The sequence below is a fragment of the Sceloporus occidentalis genome, unplaced genomic scaffold, assembly GCF_023333645.1.
Source record: "Sceloporus occidentalis isolate IW3139 unplaced genomic scaffold, rSceOcc1.0.p SCAF_213, whole genome shotgun sequence".
NCBI lineage: Eukaryota > Metazoa > Chordata > Lepidosauria > Squamata > Phrynosomatidae > Sceloporus > Sceloporus occidentalis.
The window spans coordinates 967,992-985,148 of NW_028317193.1; the positions used below are offsets into that span (position 1 = coordinate 967,992).

Sequence of the window (17,157 nt, forward strand, 5' to 3'; positions counted from 1 at the left end):
AGTCTCTTATATATTTACCATTATCTCCTAGTTTTAAACACAAGAGACGAATGTAGTGACACAATCATCTTTTTGTAAGTTTACTAATAAAAGTCCCAACATGGTAGAAAACAATATTGTCTACTAAAAGAAAACATGCATTTTTATCCCCTTAGTGCCAGTGGCTGTTTAAACATTTCTGCTGTTCTTGTGTTCTATCCTCTCATTTACTGAATCCACACAAGTTTTATATTGTTTTCTTTTCAGGACAAGAAGGGCTTTCTTTGGATGTCATTGGTTTGATTGTATCATGTAACTTGCAAAAAAAAAAAAAGAATTGAGAAAAGGGACTTTTTCTGGCTTTTACTATAAAATCTATGAAAGCTAATGAAAAAAGCTGTGAAATACCCAATGTTTTTTTGCAAGTTATAGGGCAATAAATACAAGTTAAAGGTGTTGTCATGGCAACAACTAAAGAACTTAAAATATTTTGTGTGTATCCGGGCTCTTAATACTCAAAGAAACAGAGCCTGTGACCTGATGTTAACACAAACAAAGCATACATTGGTCTTCAGCCAATTCAGTTTATCCCATCAAACCATATATGTTTGAAAACTAGACACCCCGGGGTATTTCAAATGCTGGGTTTGTTTGTTTTTTAACCTCTTCCAGGTACCAGCCATAGCCAAAGTTTGTGGTAGTAGTTTTAAAAATTTATTTTGTGCATTTTTTTCCTTAATCAACATGTATTTCTGACATGTGGAATACATGGGGTATTTCAAATGCTGGTACTTTAACACTTTCCATGCACACACTTTACCACCAGCGTTTATCAAAGTAGTAGTAGTATTTTTTGTGTTTTTCCCTAACGCACATTCTACATTAGGTATGAATTTACCGCTCCTGGTATATGCCACTGCCAAACACCACAATATATGTTCAGCAACATCTGAGTACAATGATACCTGCCATGGATGGGTGTCTTGGGTTGTTCTAAAGATCGCTTTCTACACCCGTTTAAAGTCACGACATTCTAGAAGTTGTCTTGATATCCCTGTGCCATCCCCTAGGCACGTCAATTGTTGTGCAGGGGTTAAGACATGTTAGTGATTTGCGTATGCTCCATAGAGAATGCTGTTTTTTGGGGGTCTTTTCCAGGTGTATTTTACTTTTAAATTACTTTTATTGTTTTTGATTTGCAGTGTAATTTAGTGGAGGATAATTGACATGAAATATTAATATGGCAACAAAGCAGCTGGCAAAGTAAGTTACAATGTGACCTCTTGTCTTATTAGAATATGTAATAATTTTCAAATATTTGTATTGTGAAACAAAATAACATTTTGTAGTTATTTTAGACAGTTATCAGTTGCTTATTAGAAATAGCCGATAATGATGTCAATATATATTTGCATAGCTGCTGGTACTCTTTCACAAATAGTGCCACTAATGTCATTGGCAAAACATCATTTGCATTCATATGGAGAATTCGGGCATTCATTCAGAAAGATATTATGGACAATAATATAAAAATGGCCATGGAGATGATTTTATTTAGATAATGGTAACATTATGGGGAATAAGATTCCATACATGGGAACCGTTTTTATTTAGGGTTTTATTTTATGCTTCGACAAAACATTTGTTTTTTTTATTATTTTTAGACAACTTGGATTAATACGGAAAAGCTCCAAATTATCATATAACTCAAAGAATGCGTGTAGTCCCAAATTTAGTAAGTGTTCTCTATTTTTTTTTTTTTGATGATGGTGGCCAATCATTTGTTTGAGGCAAGTAATAATAATAATTTTGTGTTACAGAGCAATATTTTGAATACTTGATAATCATTGACTTTGAATCGACATGTTGGAAAGATTCGAAGCATTACGGTCAAGAGATAAGTGAGTATTGAGGTGGGGGGTTTATTCCTGTGTTAGAAGATATTTATCCATTATTTAGGTTGTAATATAAATAGTTTTGTAATGCTATTTGCAATGTTGGTCTAATCAACCTACAAAAGAAGTCTTGTGGGATTTCCTTTGAGCCACAGGGATTGCTGGTGGTCTCTAAAGGATCTAGACACACAGACCGATATGCCCTCTTCAACAGATGTTCAAATTTCAATTAAGGTTACTTTTTTGGGGGGTTCAATCTAATTATATTATTAATAAGCACAAAGGTTTCTACGTACATTTGTCAAAAGTTGGGCACCAGTTGCATTATATTCTTGGAGGATTCCGGCCTCGTGGTTTTACTGTGTGTGTTTTTTGTTTTTTTTTCTTTTGAATGTAATTTTTTGTATGGCAGGTTTTACATCCGTAGTAAATGTTTACTCTATTATTTTACTTAACAGTATATTCTTAAATGTACATATGTATATCCATATGTATTACTTTTTAGCTTTAGTTGGGAGCTAAAGTATATTATCTAATGTCATTAAATAATTTCCATGGTTTTGTTAGCCACAAATATACAGGCAGCAAGTAGTGTCAGGGTAATACTTTTATTGGGTGAGTACTAATGTTATTACACCAAATTTTAGTGTTTTCCATTCAACAATTTAAATTGGAAATTACTGCTTTTTAATAAAAAATAAAAAAATATATATATATATTCGGTAATAGAGCTTAATTAGATGCCCATACAATCTATTTCTCCCACTCAATTTTAATAAAGCAGCACATTTGTGAAGCAACTGACAATTTTATGTACAAATGTGTTCCTCAGTTAAATATGGTAACAAGACTATTGTGTACCTTTTTCTAAATAGGATTGCACTTTTTTTGCTGTCACATGCCTATTACAGAAATGTTTTACGATACTTTGTTTTCCCACTTGCAGTTGAATTTCCTGCAGTTTTATTAAATACTTCAAATGGAGAAATTGAGTCAGAATTTCACACTTATGTACAGCCCCAGGAACACCCTATCCTTTCAGAATTTTGTACAGAACTCACCGGAATAAAACAGGTAAACAAAATTTGAACTGAATTTCATTGTGTAACCAGGAATTAACAAAATGTATAAGTAATATTTCTAACTTTCTAAAAGTGATCATTTTGAGTTATATACACACAGTTAGTTATTGCTTTTTGATCACAATGTCTAGTTAATCTCTCTCTGTAACATTGTTTACAGGATTTATCTGATATTTCTTTTTTTTGTCTATAGCAACAAGTGGATGAAGGAGTTCCCTTAAAGATCTGCTTGTCCCAATTTTTAAGTTGGATTCAGAAGATTCAGAAAGAGAAGATGATAGTTTTCCTTACCACGTCACCAGCACGCCCTACAACAGAACAGAAGACGTGTGGGTTTGTCACTTGGTCAGGTAAACTCACATCCACAAACCATAGAAGAAACTGTGCTTTTTAAGACTTTTTCATTATATGAGTATTTCCAACACTGGGAAACTGAACTGCCAACATTTTTTTTTTTATTTTTTTTAAATGATGAACACTTTGCTCTGGTCTTATAATGACATGATGTGATTTAGCAGACCAGGGTGACAATAGATAGGATACATTGCAGCTTGTGCACTGCAATTAGTAATGCAAATTAACAAAGTAAAGTGCCCTTTAAAAAGAGCTTATTAGCTGTGCAGTCGGTTTCAGCAGATAATTACTGAGGTCTACATATGTGGTCTCTCCATCAGATTGGGATTTGGGAGTCTGCTTGTTGTATGAATGCAAAAGGAAACAGCTAAGAAAACCTGAAATCTTAAATTCATGGATCGATCTCCGGGCAATTTATAAGGTAAGCTATTAAAGGATGACACTGGGCCTTAGTTGTGAAAGTCAATTAATATGCATCTTTTCATTAATAGACTGGATGACTAAGACATAGAATATGTAATGAAATAGCTGCTTTTTGCTCTACACATTAAAGTATCTCTTAACCTGTAACTTTATTTCAGCTGTTCTACAATCGCAAACCAAAGGGGTTGAATGGTGCTTTACAGGATCTGGGCATAGAATTCTCTGGAAGGGAACATTCTGGTATGGTATATTGGTAATAAGCTATCATTGGGTTAGATTGTACAATATTGGAACAATTATGCATCTGAAAGATAGCTATGGGTATGATGGAAGAAGGAGAAAGGTAACGAAGGAAACGGATATGGGAACAAGGGGCATATTGAAGAGCGGGCTAGGAAACAAGGCAAGGTGGAAAACGTTAAGTGAGTAGGCTTGTTTTTGGAATGTTAACAATATGTAGAAGAAATAATACAAAGAGGAAAGATGTTTTTGGTTTAATTGGTTTCAGGTATTAATCATACTGATGTGTAATTTATCAAACCTTTTTTGTAGGTTTGGATGATTCCCGCAATACTGCAAAGCTTGCTTGGCGTATGATTTGTGATGGATGTGTCCTGAAAATAACCAAATCTTTAGACCAGGTTAGTTGGTTCTTCAGGTCTCCTTTCTTCCTTCAGTCAGCAAGTCACGAAACGTAAAATGTTGTAAATGACCAAAAAAAAAGTGTTAGAAACGATGAAAATTTAAATAAAGTTTGCTTTGTACTGAATCATAGTGTGATAATCCATTGTCCCACCACTTCTGGTAGCCCAGGAGATGGCTCTGCTTATTCTGCCATATTCTGGGTAGGTCGGGTCATGGATGGATGATATGAAATTTGGTAGAAGAGTTTTGGAGTCTGTTATTTCATTCCCATCTGAATATCCTTTTCATGTGCCTATGCTTAAGGGCCATAAGGCTCGAAACGCGTGAGGCTATTTTTTTATTCCCTGTCTATTGTCCCCCCATATTTATAGCTACCCAATAAAGTCTGCTTAAGTATAGATTTTTGTGGTGTTATTTTAACACGGTTTGGCGGTCTCTGTTTTGCAGTGTTGGATTATTTTTGGAGTGATATGTATTGTTTTATGTAGCTTGCTATAGTTTGGTGCTTTTCCAGCTTGTTTTTGGTTGTATCTTTTTTCATACCTATTGTGCTACCGGGAGCGGCAGGGGAAACATCAAATTCTTACATGAGAATTTATTTTCTTTGTCACTTCCCGGTAACAAATTTTTTTCCCCTCCTTAAAAAAGATTTTGTTCCATATTTTCCACCTTTTGTATTCACTGAGGGAAAGGGGTGGGGGGTTATTCTTTCCTGCCCTATCTAGATTGGTGGAGCCATCTCCTGTGCTACCAGGCAGTGACAAGGGGAAAAAATTCTTAGGTAAGAATTTGATGTTTCAACAGTTCTGGGTTTTGTTTATTTAAATTAGGTTCGTCCCAAGGTTTTTGCGCAAACTCTACAAACTTTACCAGCGCAACAATGCTTTCCTGGTCCAAGTGGTGGAATTCGTTCTTCAATTAGGGTCATTTTAGATGTTGACAAGCAGCCTTCAGAAAACTCTGAAACATCTTCACACAGAACCCAGAACACGCCAAAGCCTCATTCCGTTATTGAAGTTAATGGCCAAATTAAGCAAGATGACACCATCAAACCTTCCAATGGAATCAAAATCCAAGAAATCTTACCACCCCAGACTTTAATAAATGGATTAACTACTACTCTTGGCAATGGCCATAAGCAACACTCAGGCAACCGAAATCCACTTAACTTGCAGATTGGAGCCTTCACATCTACACCTGTAGGCAACAGTTCTCTTGGGCATGGGCATTTGCTGGTCTCTACAACTATTTCATCCGTGAATGACATATCTGCCTTAAATATAAGCTCCAGTACTGACTGTATTTCCATGTTGGCAGACTGGGAAGATGCTGCTGTCATAGAGGACTCCCAAGAAACCATCAAATCTGATGAACTAAAAGGACTCACTTCGGTATTAGACAATTCTTCAAACTCTCTATTGTCAAAAAATGGTCAACAAAACTGCCATGGATTAACAAATCTAGAAGATATTGGCTTCAAACAACATTTGTCTAATTCCAACTCTGTAGTTTATAAAAGTGCAGATACTACGATTTATAATGTGAAGCAACAAGTGTCCCATGGTTCGACTTTTAAATTGCCCAGTACCGTGGCAAGCAAGCCAAGTAATAATGTGTCAACCAACAGATTAAGACAGCAAAACAGCACACCTACACTTTTAAACTTCTTTCCGAAAAGGAAGCTTTCAAGTGTAAGTTTTTACTCCCCGCCCAAAAAGCAACCCTTTACCATACATGAAGATCAAGGCTCAACTTGTAACCGGTCCTTGCCGTTGGCCTCCAATGGTTGTCGCGGGGTGTTACACTCTACTGTGAACATGAGTGATTCTTTCAGGTTAGCAAAGAATGGACGAATTACTGCCCCAATGTGTAAATGTGGACGGAGGGCCAAGAAACTTACGGTGTCTAGTATTGGACCTAACCAGGGTAAAACATTCTACAGTTGCACAGTACGAAAGAGAAATGACGAAATAGGAAAAGGTTGTGATTATTTTAAATGGGAAGATACACTTCTTAAGGAAAAGGCTGCTCATAGTTCATCATTGTTGTCCACAAGTAGACTTTCAGTTTCCTCTGGCACAACTTTCCTTTCTTCAGAAGCATCAGTCTCTCGCAAAACATTTTCTGGCCTTAGACCATCTATGAGAACTTAAATCATTAAGTGCTAGTTAAAATCCAAATGAGGATGATACTACACTTCAGGTCAATATCTGTTCAAGTGAGAATCCGACTGTATTTTTCATTTGTACTATTGTTCCATCATACTGTACTTATACCATATCTAAGCAAAAGTCCCATTTCATAAAAAAGCCACATTGCCATAAAAGCATTCTTTGTCCCAAGTTTGATAGAAAATATGTATTTTTCTAGTAGTCTCATTTAGCAAAAATGTTACATTTCTAAAGATTGCAACAGCCATTACGAAAATGAATCATGAGGGAACGATCCCAACAGGATTTGTAATTCCCACAAATAATGATTTTATTATATATATTTTTCTGTCTTGACAGGAATAGTGTACGCATTTAACTTTTTATGAATAAATATTTGTTTTTACATTTTCTCCATAAGCAATTTACTTTTACCAACTATTACTGAAAAATGAGGCTGAATTCATCATGTATGTATAATTCAAGGATTTTTTTTTTTTAATAATACTTATAGATGCCCCAGAGATCATCAGGTTCGTGCAGATGTGTTTAAACTGAAATAACTAAAGAAGCTGCAGTGACCACAATTGTGTTTTAATTGCATTGTTAATATTGCTTTCTCTCTTATAATAGCGCTACGGAATCTACTCTATATATAAAAATAAAAGCAATTTTTTTCAGATTTATTAACAGAATCCCATTGAAAGTGCTTCAAGCTAGCTAACTGAGCGGGTTCTGGGAAGAAAAATCAGGGTCTCACACTATAGCCTGGCAAATGGCATCAGAATAATAAAAATTCAGTGAATGTAGATGTTGGTTTTTTTGCCACAGTGTTCTGTCACACCATGCAATCTATAGCAATAACAAAATAAAGCGGTTAAAACATGTTCAAGACACTCTTTCAGCTCCAGGTCTTCATCTTAAACTAATTTCCCCCACTCTCTGTTTCGCAGCTCATTTCTTTTAATTTTCCCACTGACCGTTTTTGGAAGGTGTTGAACAAACTCCACCTGTGTGTGGAAAATGCAGATCAACTCAATTCATATAAATACATTTTATAGCTCAAAATCATGCTTAACAGAGAAACAACAGAAATTGTACAATGACTCTGCTCACCATGGATACATGTCAAACGATTCAAAAAATTATATTGAAAAGTCTCAATAGAATAAAACGTAATTGAATAATGTTACATATTATTTTTCCATTTTAAAGACTATGCAGTGGTTATTTTTCCCTCCAAAAACAGACTAGCACTCTAAAAAGGGAAATAGACATACAAGACATACCTTTCTTGGATATTTGTAGGGGGCTGTTACCTTCTTTACGTACTCTTGTAGCTCTGTGGTCAGTTCCTCTAGGTCTTGTACTTTGTAATTATGTGACAGAACAATAAAGGCTTTAACAACCTGAGAAACAAGTACTATAAAGGGTTACACGAGACAAGTGAGAGTCAAACATATAATAGGTAAACAATTTACTTGAAATACCTGGCTTTGATTTCCATGGTAGATGGTTTACCTTCTAGTCTAGGGTAAGGCTTTCCAACCTATTAATGAAGAGGACCTCGTAGCATTGATAGGGAACTAAATCCCATTATATCAATGATGTCATACAAGAGAACTTAAATCTTTTTTTTAGGAAAGATGGTGCTGTGCTACAGCCAATACTGTCAACATCCCAGTGACGTCCAGCTATATGACCATAGTACAGAGTATGAGTGCCGCAAGCCTGAGAACTTTGGACAGTAACCAAAGGTGCACTGTGACCAACGTTAATTAAATGTTAAGACTGAACTTGTGCCAACGTTTCTGGGTGTCCTATCACTTTGTCAATGTGCTGGCTTGTTTCACTGAGAATCAGCCAGGTCTGAATGGATTTTAAAATGCTAATATCTACTCCTGTGCCTAGAAATTGATTTAAACATTTAACAAGAAAGATTACCGCTACAAGATTATCTCTTTTAATTACCTCTCCTCTTATAGGGTCTGGGCTGCTTACGACAGCTGATTCAGCAACAGCTGGGTGTTCAATCAAAGCACTTTCTACTTCAAAGGGTCCAATGCGATATCTAATAAGGTGGTGTAGAAAGAGATTTTTAGTTCAACGATCTTAGAAATGTATAAATAAGTCATTGATCAACCACCACACAACCTTTCGCCATTTCTCTGGGCCTTATGTTTGTCACCCCATTCCCTCAAGATTGGAAGCTTGCGAGCCGGGCTCTCTCCACAATGTATCGGTTTGTCTTAGTCTGTCAATTCTTGTCTTGTCATACCCCTTGAATTTATGTATTGTATTAAGCTCAGCGTAAATTGTTGGCGCTATATAAATAAGTTAAAAGTGACAAAAGCTCTCCACTGTAAAATAAAATAACACATGCCAAAAGGATCATTCCTAAGACTCAAACAATCTCACAAATACACAAGATATGTCACTTGTTTCATTCACTTCAAAAAGTGACATACCTTATGACTGTGTGTGCTTCTTAGTTTTAGATATGTCCTTATTGATCTATGCAACAAGCAAACAGGTATTACAGTATCACTGAGTAGTGCTGCACAATCTCTTTAAAGTTAAAGTTAGCACTTTGTAGGATTAACTAATATTCACAAGGAAGAAGATGACATAACTCTGTGGTCCATAGAAACCTAGCCATGGTGAATCTTAGGTGGGTTTCAAGGATTTGTAGGGTCGATGTCAGGCATGTAGAAGTACAAATAACATTATACAGTATTAAGATCTAATGTCACAAACAGATGGTTACATGCAGAGCCGGCCTTAGGCATTGTGGCACCCTGTGCGGACTACTCCTTTGGCGCCCCCCCCTCACTACCCGCCCTCTCTGCCCCTTCAAACTACCCGCCCTCTCTGCCCCTTCAAACTACCCCCCCTCAAACTACCCCTCCCCTCTACCCCTTCAAACTACCCCTCCCCTCTGCTCCTTCAAACTACACCCCCCCTCTGCTCCTTCAAACTACACCCCCCTCCCTTTGCCCCTTCAAACTACACCCCCCCCCCACTTACCTTGTTGCCGGAGTCCTGCGGTGAGAGTGGGAGGCATCCGTCTCCTCGCTATGCTGCGGTGCCGGCATTTCATGTTGAGCGCCGGAATAGTCCGGCGCTCAACATGAGATGCCGGCACCGCAACGGAGTCACGGAGAGTAAGGGGCGCCGAGCGGCTGCTGAGAACTTCACGAACATGTAACCAGGGCCGGAACATGTAACCAGGGCCGGCCTTAGGGGTGTGCGACCGCACAGGGCGCCATGGTTGCAGGGGCGCCTGACCGGGACTTGATGTTAAATAAAGTTTAAAAAAAAAAACGATGCTTTAATCTAAGTCCCGGTCAGGCGCCCCTGCAACCATGGCGCCCTGTGCGGTCGCACACCCCTAAGGCCGGCCCTGGTTACATGTTCCTGAGACACAGACACATGCTGACTTATTTTTGTAGAACTTTCGTGCTGGCATCACCAGGTCTTCCATGCATTCACACACAGTGCATTAACCCGTGGAAACAAAACATTTTCTTTTAGCATACAGCCTTATGTACCTTCATCTCAGTTCTTAGATCATATTTACCCTGAGGATAAAATGACATCATCTGATCTCCCAACAAACCAAAAATATCCATCTTCGTCCTTAATGCCTTTGTCTCCTGTGAGGTAAAAGTCTCCTCTCTGGGTTGATGCTGTTCTCAGTGGGTCATCCTATGGTACATTTTTTAGAGTAATATGTTAACACCAGTAGTGACAGTAGGGTCAAACCTCGAGAGCTCTCAGGTATTCCAATCACATACTTTACCACATTTTCAAACAAAGTTTTTGTTTTAGACGCGTGGCTACGCGGCAGGCGTTTATTGAGACTGAATCTTATCAAGTAAGGCTTTCAGAAGAAGAATAGTTAATTTTAATCTTGTATCTTTATCATAAGCACACTTATACACACATTACTGTAACTTTCAGGAGAAGAGGCATGCAGACATAAGAGTTCAAAGGAGGAATAGGCCAATCAAATGATCTGTGTAACAGTGCGGACTCGTTTCAAAACCTAACTGGACTGAATGACAAGATAAAAAGATATTTTAACACCTACTGTGTACTGCGAAAACAGACAAAACGGCCGACTGGGTGATATTCTGATGGCAATATCTCCTTCTGATCCATGGGGCAGAATGCTGCCATTATCATCAATAATCTAAAATAAAATCAACGTTAGGTCAAGCCCAGCTCAAGCAGTTACTGACTCACTCAGACCAAAACATGTCCTGCAACATGTAGAATACATCTATCCCAATATGGAACATGTCATAGACACACATAGAAATAAACAAGGTTTGTCTATTTTTCAATTCCTTACTCATGCCATATGCAATGGATGGAGCCCATGTATCAGGACTCAAAAGGTGACAAACTATATTTAATAACTATGTATGCGTCTTTGACATGATGTATGTAACATGCAAATAAGCACTAGTATGTCACTGAGTAGTTCGGCAAATATAATCCTGAAATCCTTGGGTTTTTGTGGCTTTTGTGATTTGTAAGCAAAGGTCTGCTTTGTAGTGACTTGTATTTAATTTAACTTAATTAGCACTTTGGAAGATTACTATTACTCATAGGGGTGTGAGCCATATCCCAGCCAAGGTTTAGAGACTGAAGTACTACAGTGTTTTTTTTTGGCTTCTTCTGTATTCCAGGTTGTGCATTTCTACTCCAGCTCATCTAAGACAGGCATTAGGTCAATACACTTATTTATTTCGGTTTCAGTGATATATAATCCATTTTTTTAGTGTCTCTCTATTGTGTTGTCTGTCAGGAATTAGCTTCACCTACTAGGGGCAGTAAGCTTCCAAAGTGTCCCGGATACATTAAGCAGAAACACAGAACATTAATAGAAACTAACATACAGCAGCACATTAAGAACACATAAACAAGAACACAAAATACCTGAACATCATATGCTGGGCATGGTTTTCCCATGGATCCTGGTTTGATTTTCATTCCTTTGAATGTACCACATATAAGCACCTAGAAGACATGCTAAATGGAGTAACTATTGTAACCATTTCTTAGGGTTTAAAGGTGATTTTCCAATTACACAAAACATGAATTAAACATTAACATGGACAGAAAAGAAATCCCAGCATATCTGTCATAGAAGCTTTAAAGAAGGCCTTTGGTTTCTATGACAAACTATAAGTGTTTGCTATTTGATGTCACGTGAAAATGAAGAATGACTAAACATTACATAATTATAAAGTATTTTTTTTTCTGGTAAGGGCCTGGGCATATAATATTACTGTGAAGAGTGTTTCTAATGCTACATTTAGTCAAGTGTTAAATTCAGCAATTGCATGAAAAAAGATTTGTGTAGATGGTTAAAAATAAAGCGAGAAAATTAACAATTTATGAATGTTGATATAATTCAGTTGAATTCCACAATGTGATTCTGCTTTAGGCTACCACTGAAGCCACAAGTCATATCATAAATGAACAAAAGTGTAGTGCAGACAGCACTGAAGTGTATATAATAAATACAATCTGGGCCACCAGAACGTATCGAGCATGGATTGTCCCCCCCAGGTATGCTATCAGCAGGTGGCCCACAAGGTATTTCCCGGGTATGCCAAATTCCCGGTAGCCTGATCCAGATGATAAACAAAAGGACCCCTGTTATCTCAATTAAAACATACGCTTTAATAGCAGAAATGATGAGTTTATACTTTAACATACTGTTTCAGTCTGTCCATATCCTTCATAGATATGCAGTCCTGTCCTCCTTTTCCATTCCTCCATTACTTGCGGGTTGATTGGCTCCCCTGCACTCACACAGTGTTTTAAACTCTTGAATTTGTAGCTATATTCACATAAAAATACAAACACAATATATGCATAATTAACTACACAATAACCATTCCACTCTTTATGAGCGGTCCAGAGTTGAGTGGCCATTGGTTGACTCAGTGGAGTTGTGTCATGCACATTACATGACCTTGTTTTAGTAGTTGCAGCAGAGCAGTCATGGTGGTACTATTGGGTGAGGTAAATGGGAGGGAAAACTGGCAAGATGATGATGATGAGGGGAGATAGTATTTGTGTGTATGGATTGGTGTCAGCATGTGTGTAGATAAGAACATGTGTGTAGTTAGAAAATGTTGAGTGTATGTTGCTAGATTGTTGGGGGAAGGTTTGCATGTGGGTATGTGTAAATGTATAGTGTTGGAGTAAGTCGAAGTTAGAGCGCGGTATATCTGTTAATATTGCATGTGTCTTGGTTTTGGGGGAGGGCACCAACTAAATATTGCACCCAGACTAGCCTCAGGGGATCTTGGTATGGTTTAGCAGCAATCCACCCTTCCCTTTGTAAAATGGTATATAATATTTTAAAAACGTCGAAGTTGGTGGATACTAGAGATCTGCACTTTTCTATCTATTAAGAGTTTGTTTTCTACAGTAATTCAATAAACTGGGCCTTTCATTACCTCTCAAGATCTTGTAGCACAAGCATGCGATAAGCTGTTGGAGCTGAGCAAAACGATGTAATGGGAAATGCAGAGAGAGTCTACAGAAAGTAAAATTTAAAAAATAAATACAGAAATCCAATACAGTCAAAGGAACAACAAATGGATCTATGATAGTAATCACTAGAGACATAAAGGGTATAAATACGTTTTTTAGACAAAACTCCACTGTTGATAGCTGGGTGGGTCTGTTCTGCAAATGCATGGGGGATTCTGCAGAATACCCCCACATGCATTTGTCGCTTTCCACACAACCCAGCTAATTGAGATGTGCTCGTGGGTAAGTGCTGTATTTGGATTTTGTTTTGCAAGAATGCATGTTAAGGTACCCACAGACACTTTAATATGCATTCTTCTATAGTGGGGGTGTCAGGCACACTAAACTGTTCCATTAACAGGGTGTCTCAATATTGCTCCCTAATATTATTCTATGGTCCTATACTCTAAGAGTCCAAATGAGACCTGCAAATCACTTGCATTTATCAGATGTCCCAGAGGAACAGTGACACTTACTTGTAGCACAACACCGGGATCAAAGCGGGGTATGCTGTGAGCAAAAACACAAGATCCTTGGATCCAAGGGGAAAAGACACTGCTCCAAGCAGACTTTGCCCATCCTGTGTCTGAAGTGTTCCAAACTATGTCCGAAGAGAGTAAATCTAGCCAGTATCTGTGCGGTAAAAGATATGGACACTATTATAAAATTATTTTTTCTATCAATATTTATTTTTATTAATTAATGATCTAGCTTCCATACTTTTAGGCACTCATATTCACTTTCCTCCTTTTGTAATAGCACTGCAGAATCTGCTGAGGGTAAATAAATCAATGTAATAGTATGTAATGTCATTCTTCAAAGTGATAAAACACAGGAGATAAATCCAACAGCAACACAGAAACAGATAGCCACAGAGAACAATACAGTTCGCCTAGCGTGTTTTACGCAATGTGTGTTTTGGCAGTGCCATTGGAATTTGCTTCTGACGTTTAATTCTAATGACAAAATATCACAAAGAAAAGCTAAAATAAAAAATGACTTACTTTCCATTTACCTCCAAACCAAGACCATAGCTGCAGTGGCTATGCTCAGTCATTTTTGGATAACCTGTTGTTCCGCTAGTATAATAGATAGTCATGGTATCGGTGCTTTTGGTCTTCACACAGCTGTGGTGGTCATCAGCAGCCCTAACAATATTTACGTTAAAGTTACATTAAAGATTCATAAATACTGTTTTAGAAATGTAATATGTATACCGGAAAATAATGATACTAGACACATACTTGAATAGGTCTTTATAGTTTAGCCACCCTTCTCTTCCTTCCTCGGATATTATAATCTTAGCTTTCAAATATGGAGACTGAGCTGAAACGGAATCTAAAGCTGGTGCAAGACCTTCACTAGTTACAATACATTTTGCCTTTGAAGTTCTTAGACGGTGTAGAATGTCTTTGGCTGTCAGTTGTGTTGTTCCAGGAATTAATACCAACCCTGAAAATGACAATAAGAATCACACAATGGAAAAACATTCATGTGACTTGAATAATAGCATTAACAAGACACCACCGTTAGAAATATTTTTATACTTCACTGGCTCTGTAAATCATTAATAGAAATACTTTTACCAACCTGCTCTTATACAGGCCACATTGAAAAGCCACCATTCTGGCAATCGGGGCAAAATCACAATAACTCTGTCTCCTGGTCTCAAGCTGCAAGCATCAGACAGTATGTTAGCCACTTTCCGAGAATGGAACCCCAGTTCCTCAAAACTCCACTTGACTTCTTTTCCTTTACCATCTATCCACCAAAGAGCTGGATTAGGAGATTTGCCGCCATTCTGTGGATAGATGATGCATGCGTCTTAAATGTGGCAAAAAAAAATACGTATTTTAGATATGTGCCTGCAGAAGTGATTATTTTGCTTATATTGTTTAGAAGATACTTAGGTGTAGTGATGTGTTTACCTTGGTCGCTGCCCCAGGTCTGACCCAGCTACCCTCTCCACAGCCACCATCGTTACGGTTAAGTGCCTTTAAGTGCCTGCTAGGAAGCATCCACTCCATACAATCCTCCACAGTACAAAAAGAGTGGTTGGGGAGATCTGTCTTGAACAGAGGCACATGGAGGGGCTGTTCACCCAGGAGGACCATCTACTGCCCCATTGGACCTGCTGCCCTGACCTAGGCTTTGTTGGCCTAGAATATGTTGCTCTTTAGGTACTGTTCTTTGGAAGTCTTCCGTTAGATGTTTGTCATTTAACGCAGTTACATTGAAGCATGTATGATCCTAATTATATAAACCCGGAAACACAATATTTTCAACACAAGACATGCTATCTTTAATATGCAAGGGCATGCGCCTAAAACATTACCTTTTCAATTGCAGTCCATTTGTCTACAATATCACTTGCAAAGTTGAAGTATTCTGGTACAACAGGTTTATATTTTAGTTTAATGTCTTCATAGTCTGAAAAGTTCTGTGGTGTAAAGAGCCGCTGATACTTGCTTATAAACCTGCAATATATTCTTTGAGGGAAGTTGGTGGTAAAAACACTGGTTTTGAGAAGGAATTTCATAGTCGTTTTCAATTAGAATTAAAATTTCACTCCTGGGATACTTACAAACCTAAAACAGACAAAACATCTCTTTTTTAGATAAGTCGTGTCATCCTTGGAAACAAATCTAACAAGTTTTACTGTCTCAGACCAGTGATCTGTTTGCCCTCTTTGGTTTCAATTCACTCAGTGTAGTTACCCATTTTTAATAGAATATGCTTAAAATATATACCGGTATATTGGAGTTTACCTTGAATTATACCATTTCTGATATTTTATTGAATGTTCTTAAACAGGTGCTGTCTGGGCACAGTCTTTTAAAGTGTAAATGGGTTGCATAGGAAGATCACAGATTACCCTTGTAACCCACACATTAAATAGCTGTGCTCCATGGAGTCACTTTGCCCAGTTGGGCAATCTGTCTTCCTCCCTGTTTCACGTCACACGGGCTATCGTCCCTTCCAGACCTACTAGCCTAAGCCAGACTACATTACTGGCTACTGAGTAACTAACCCTTGTTTTCTTGTAACTCCGTCGCCTGTCATGACCATTAAAACACTGTTTGACTATGCCCCTTGTCTCCTTTGTTGTTTTTGACCTTACAGCGACGTTCTGTATCTTGTTCTTCAGCTTCCCATCCAGATTAACTCTGGGTGAATCCAAATGCTGATTTAACCATGCATTACAAAAGACCAACCCCATGATGTTTTTTCACAAAAAGGTGCCTAAACCCAATGTTGACTAAATCTATGGGTATATTCAGAGGGGTTTAATGATGCCATGAACATTTCCAAAGCCAATAGAAAACATAATTGAGGATTTTTTTGAGTAGTTGATCATGGAGCTGGGGGTTCGGCTATTTCACAAAGCCATTAAAGACAATGGGAAATCCATAAGGGAATTTCAAGCATATGTAGTGGAAAATGGAGAGAGAAAGAAGAGGAGAGATGAAAAGAATCATCATATTCTCCCACACTCTCACTCGCAAAATACTTAGCGTTTTATAATTGCCCCCCGACTTTTGTCCCTGTCCCCCATGTGCCCTCCTAAACATGTTTTGCTGGAGACATCACTGGTCCCCGTGTATGGTATTACATATGCTAAAAGCCCGATGATTAATTTTCCCTTTAAATACGCACATTTGTATTGCTAAAGTAGGGTTGTGAACCTTTAAACATAAGAGACATCACCTACACATTACTATGTATCATCATATTATTACAAATGAAGGTATTCACATGACCAAAAGTTATTACAGAACAATAAACAGCTGGTATGATATTACTTGTGCATTTGAAAGAAAATATGAATATTTTGTTTTGAAATGATCTGGACTGTAAGGACTTTCTTGTTATTTCTGCAGATTTCTATTCACATTCCTTTCTCTTCTAGGTTTCAGAAGACTGCAGAATAAGTTCCTAACTTTACAGCTAGAAGAGGATAATGAATAGCACTCCTCTGCTGTGAGGGGCTTTTCCTAACACGTCTTAACAGAGGTGCTGCCCAGATGTGGAGAACCCCAAATTATTTAGCAATACTTACAGAATGGCTGC

The 17,157-nt window shown here is 37.8% G+C and overlaps 2 protein-coding genes across 2 annotated transcripts; one reads left to right on the top strand and one right to left on the bottom strand.

The window, feature by feature from the left end:
• Positions 1-1,219: 1,219 nt before the first annotated feature.
• Positions 1,220-6,531, top strand: LOC149277497 (ERI1 exoribonuclease 2-like). Its single transcript, XM_089502831.1, has 9 exons — positions 1,220-1,242; positions 1,644-1,714; positions 1,800-1,880; positions 2,821-2,948; positions 3,150-3,306; positions 3,631-3,731; positions 3,892-3,973; positions 4,286-4,374; positions 5,209-6,531. Exons 1-9 carry the CDS (start codon positions 1,220-1,222, stop codon positions 6,529-6,531), a joined length of 2,055 nt encoding a protein of 684 aa, XP_089358957.1.
• Positions 6,532-7,448: 917 nt separating this feature from the next.
• Positions 7,449-15,625, bottom strand: LOC149277498 (acyl-coenzyme A synthetase ACSM3, mitochondrial-like). The gene is made up of 13 exons (XM_089502841.1): positions 15,422-15,625; positions 14,677-14,887; positions 14,331-14,538; positions 14,091-14,234; positions 13,563-13,719; positions 13,011-13,090; positions 12,262-12,385; positions 11,476-11,556; positions 10,622-10,723; positions 10,109-10,236; positions 8,500-8,599; positions 7,818-7,937; positions 7,449-7,538 (listed from the first exon to the last, which is right to left on the bottom strand). The coding sequence occupies exons 1-13, from the start codon at positions 15,623-15,625 to the stop codon at positions 7,449-7,451; spliced, it is 1,749 nt and encodes a 582-aa protein (XP_089358967.1).
• Between the last annotated feature and the right edge of the window lie 1,532 nt (positions 15,626-17,157).

Excerpts from the sequence above, each read along its gene's own strand:
- LOC149277498 (XM_089502841.1), bottom strand. The coding sequence starts at position 15,625 with ATGAAATTCCTTCTCAAAACCAGTGTTTTTACCACCAACTTCCCTCAA. Across the intron at positions 14,888-15,421 it reads AATGGACTGCAATTGAAAAG|AATGGCGGCAAATCTCCTAA; the intron begins GTAATGTTTTAG and ends ATCTATCCACAG. Across the intron at positions 14,539-14,676 it reads TGTGGCCTGTATAAGAGCAG|GGTTGGTATTAATTCCTGGA; the intron begins GTTGGTAAAAGT and ends TGTCATTTTCAG.
- LOC149277497 (XM_089502831.1), top strand. The coding sequence starts at position 1,220 with ATGGCAACAAAGCAGCTGGCAAA. Across the intron at positions 1,715-1,799 it reads TGCGTGTAGTCCCAAATTTA|AGCAATATTTTGAATACTTG; the intron begins GTAAGTGTTCTC and ends TTTGTGTTACAG. Across the intron at positions 3,307-3,630 it reads TGGGTTTGTCACTTGGTCAG|ATTGGGATTTGGGAGTCTGC; the intron begins GTAAACTCACAT and ends TCTCTCCATCAG.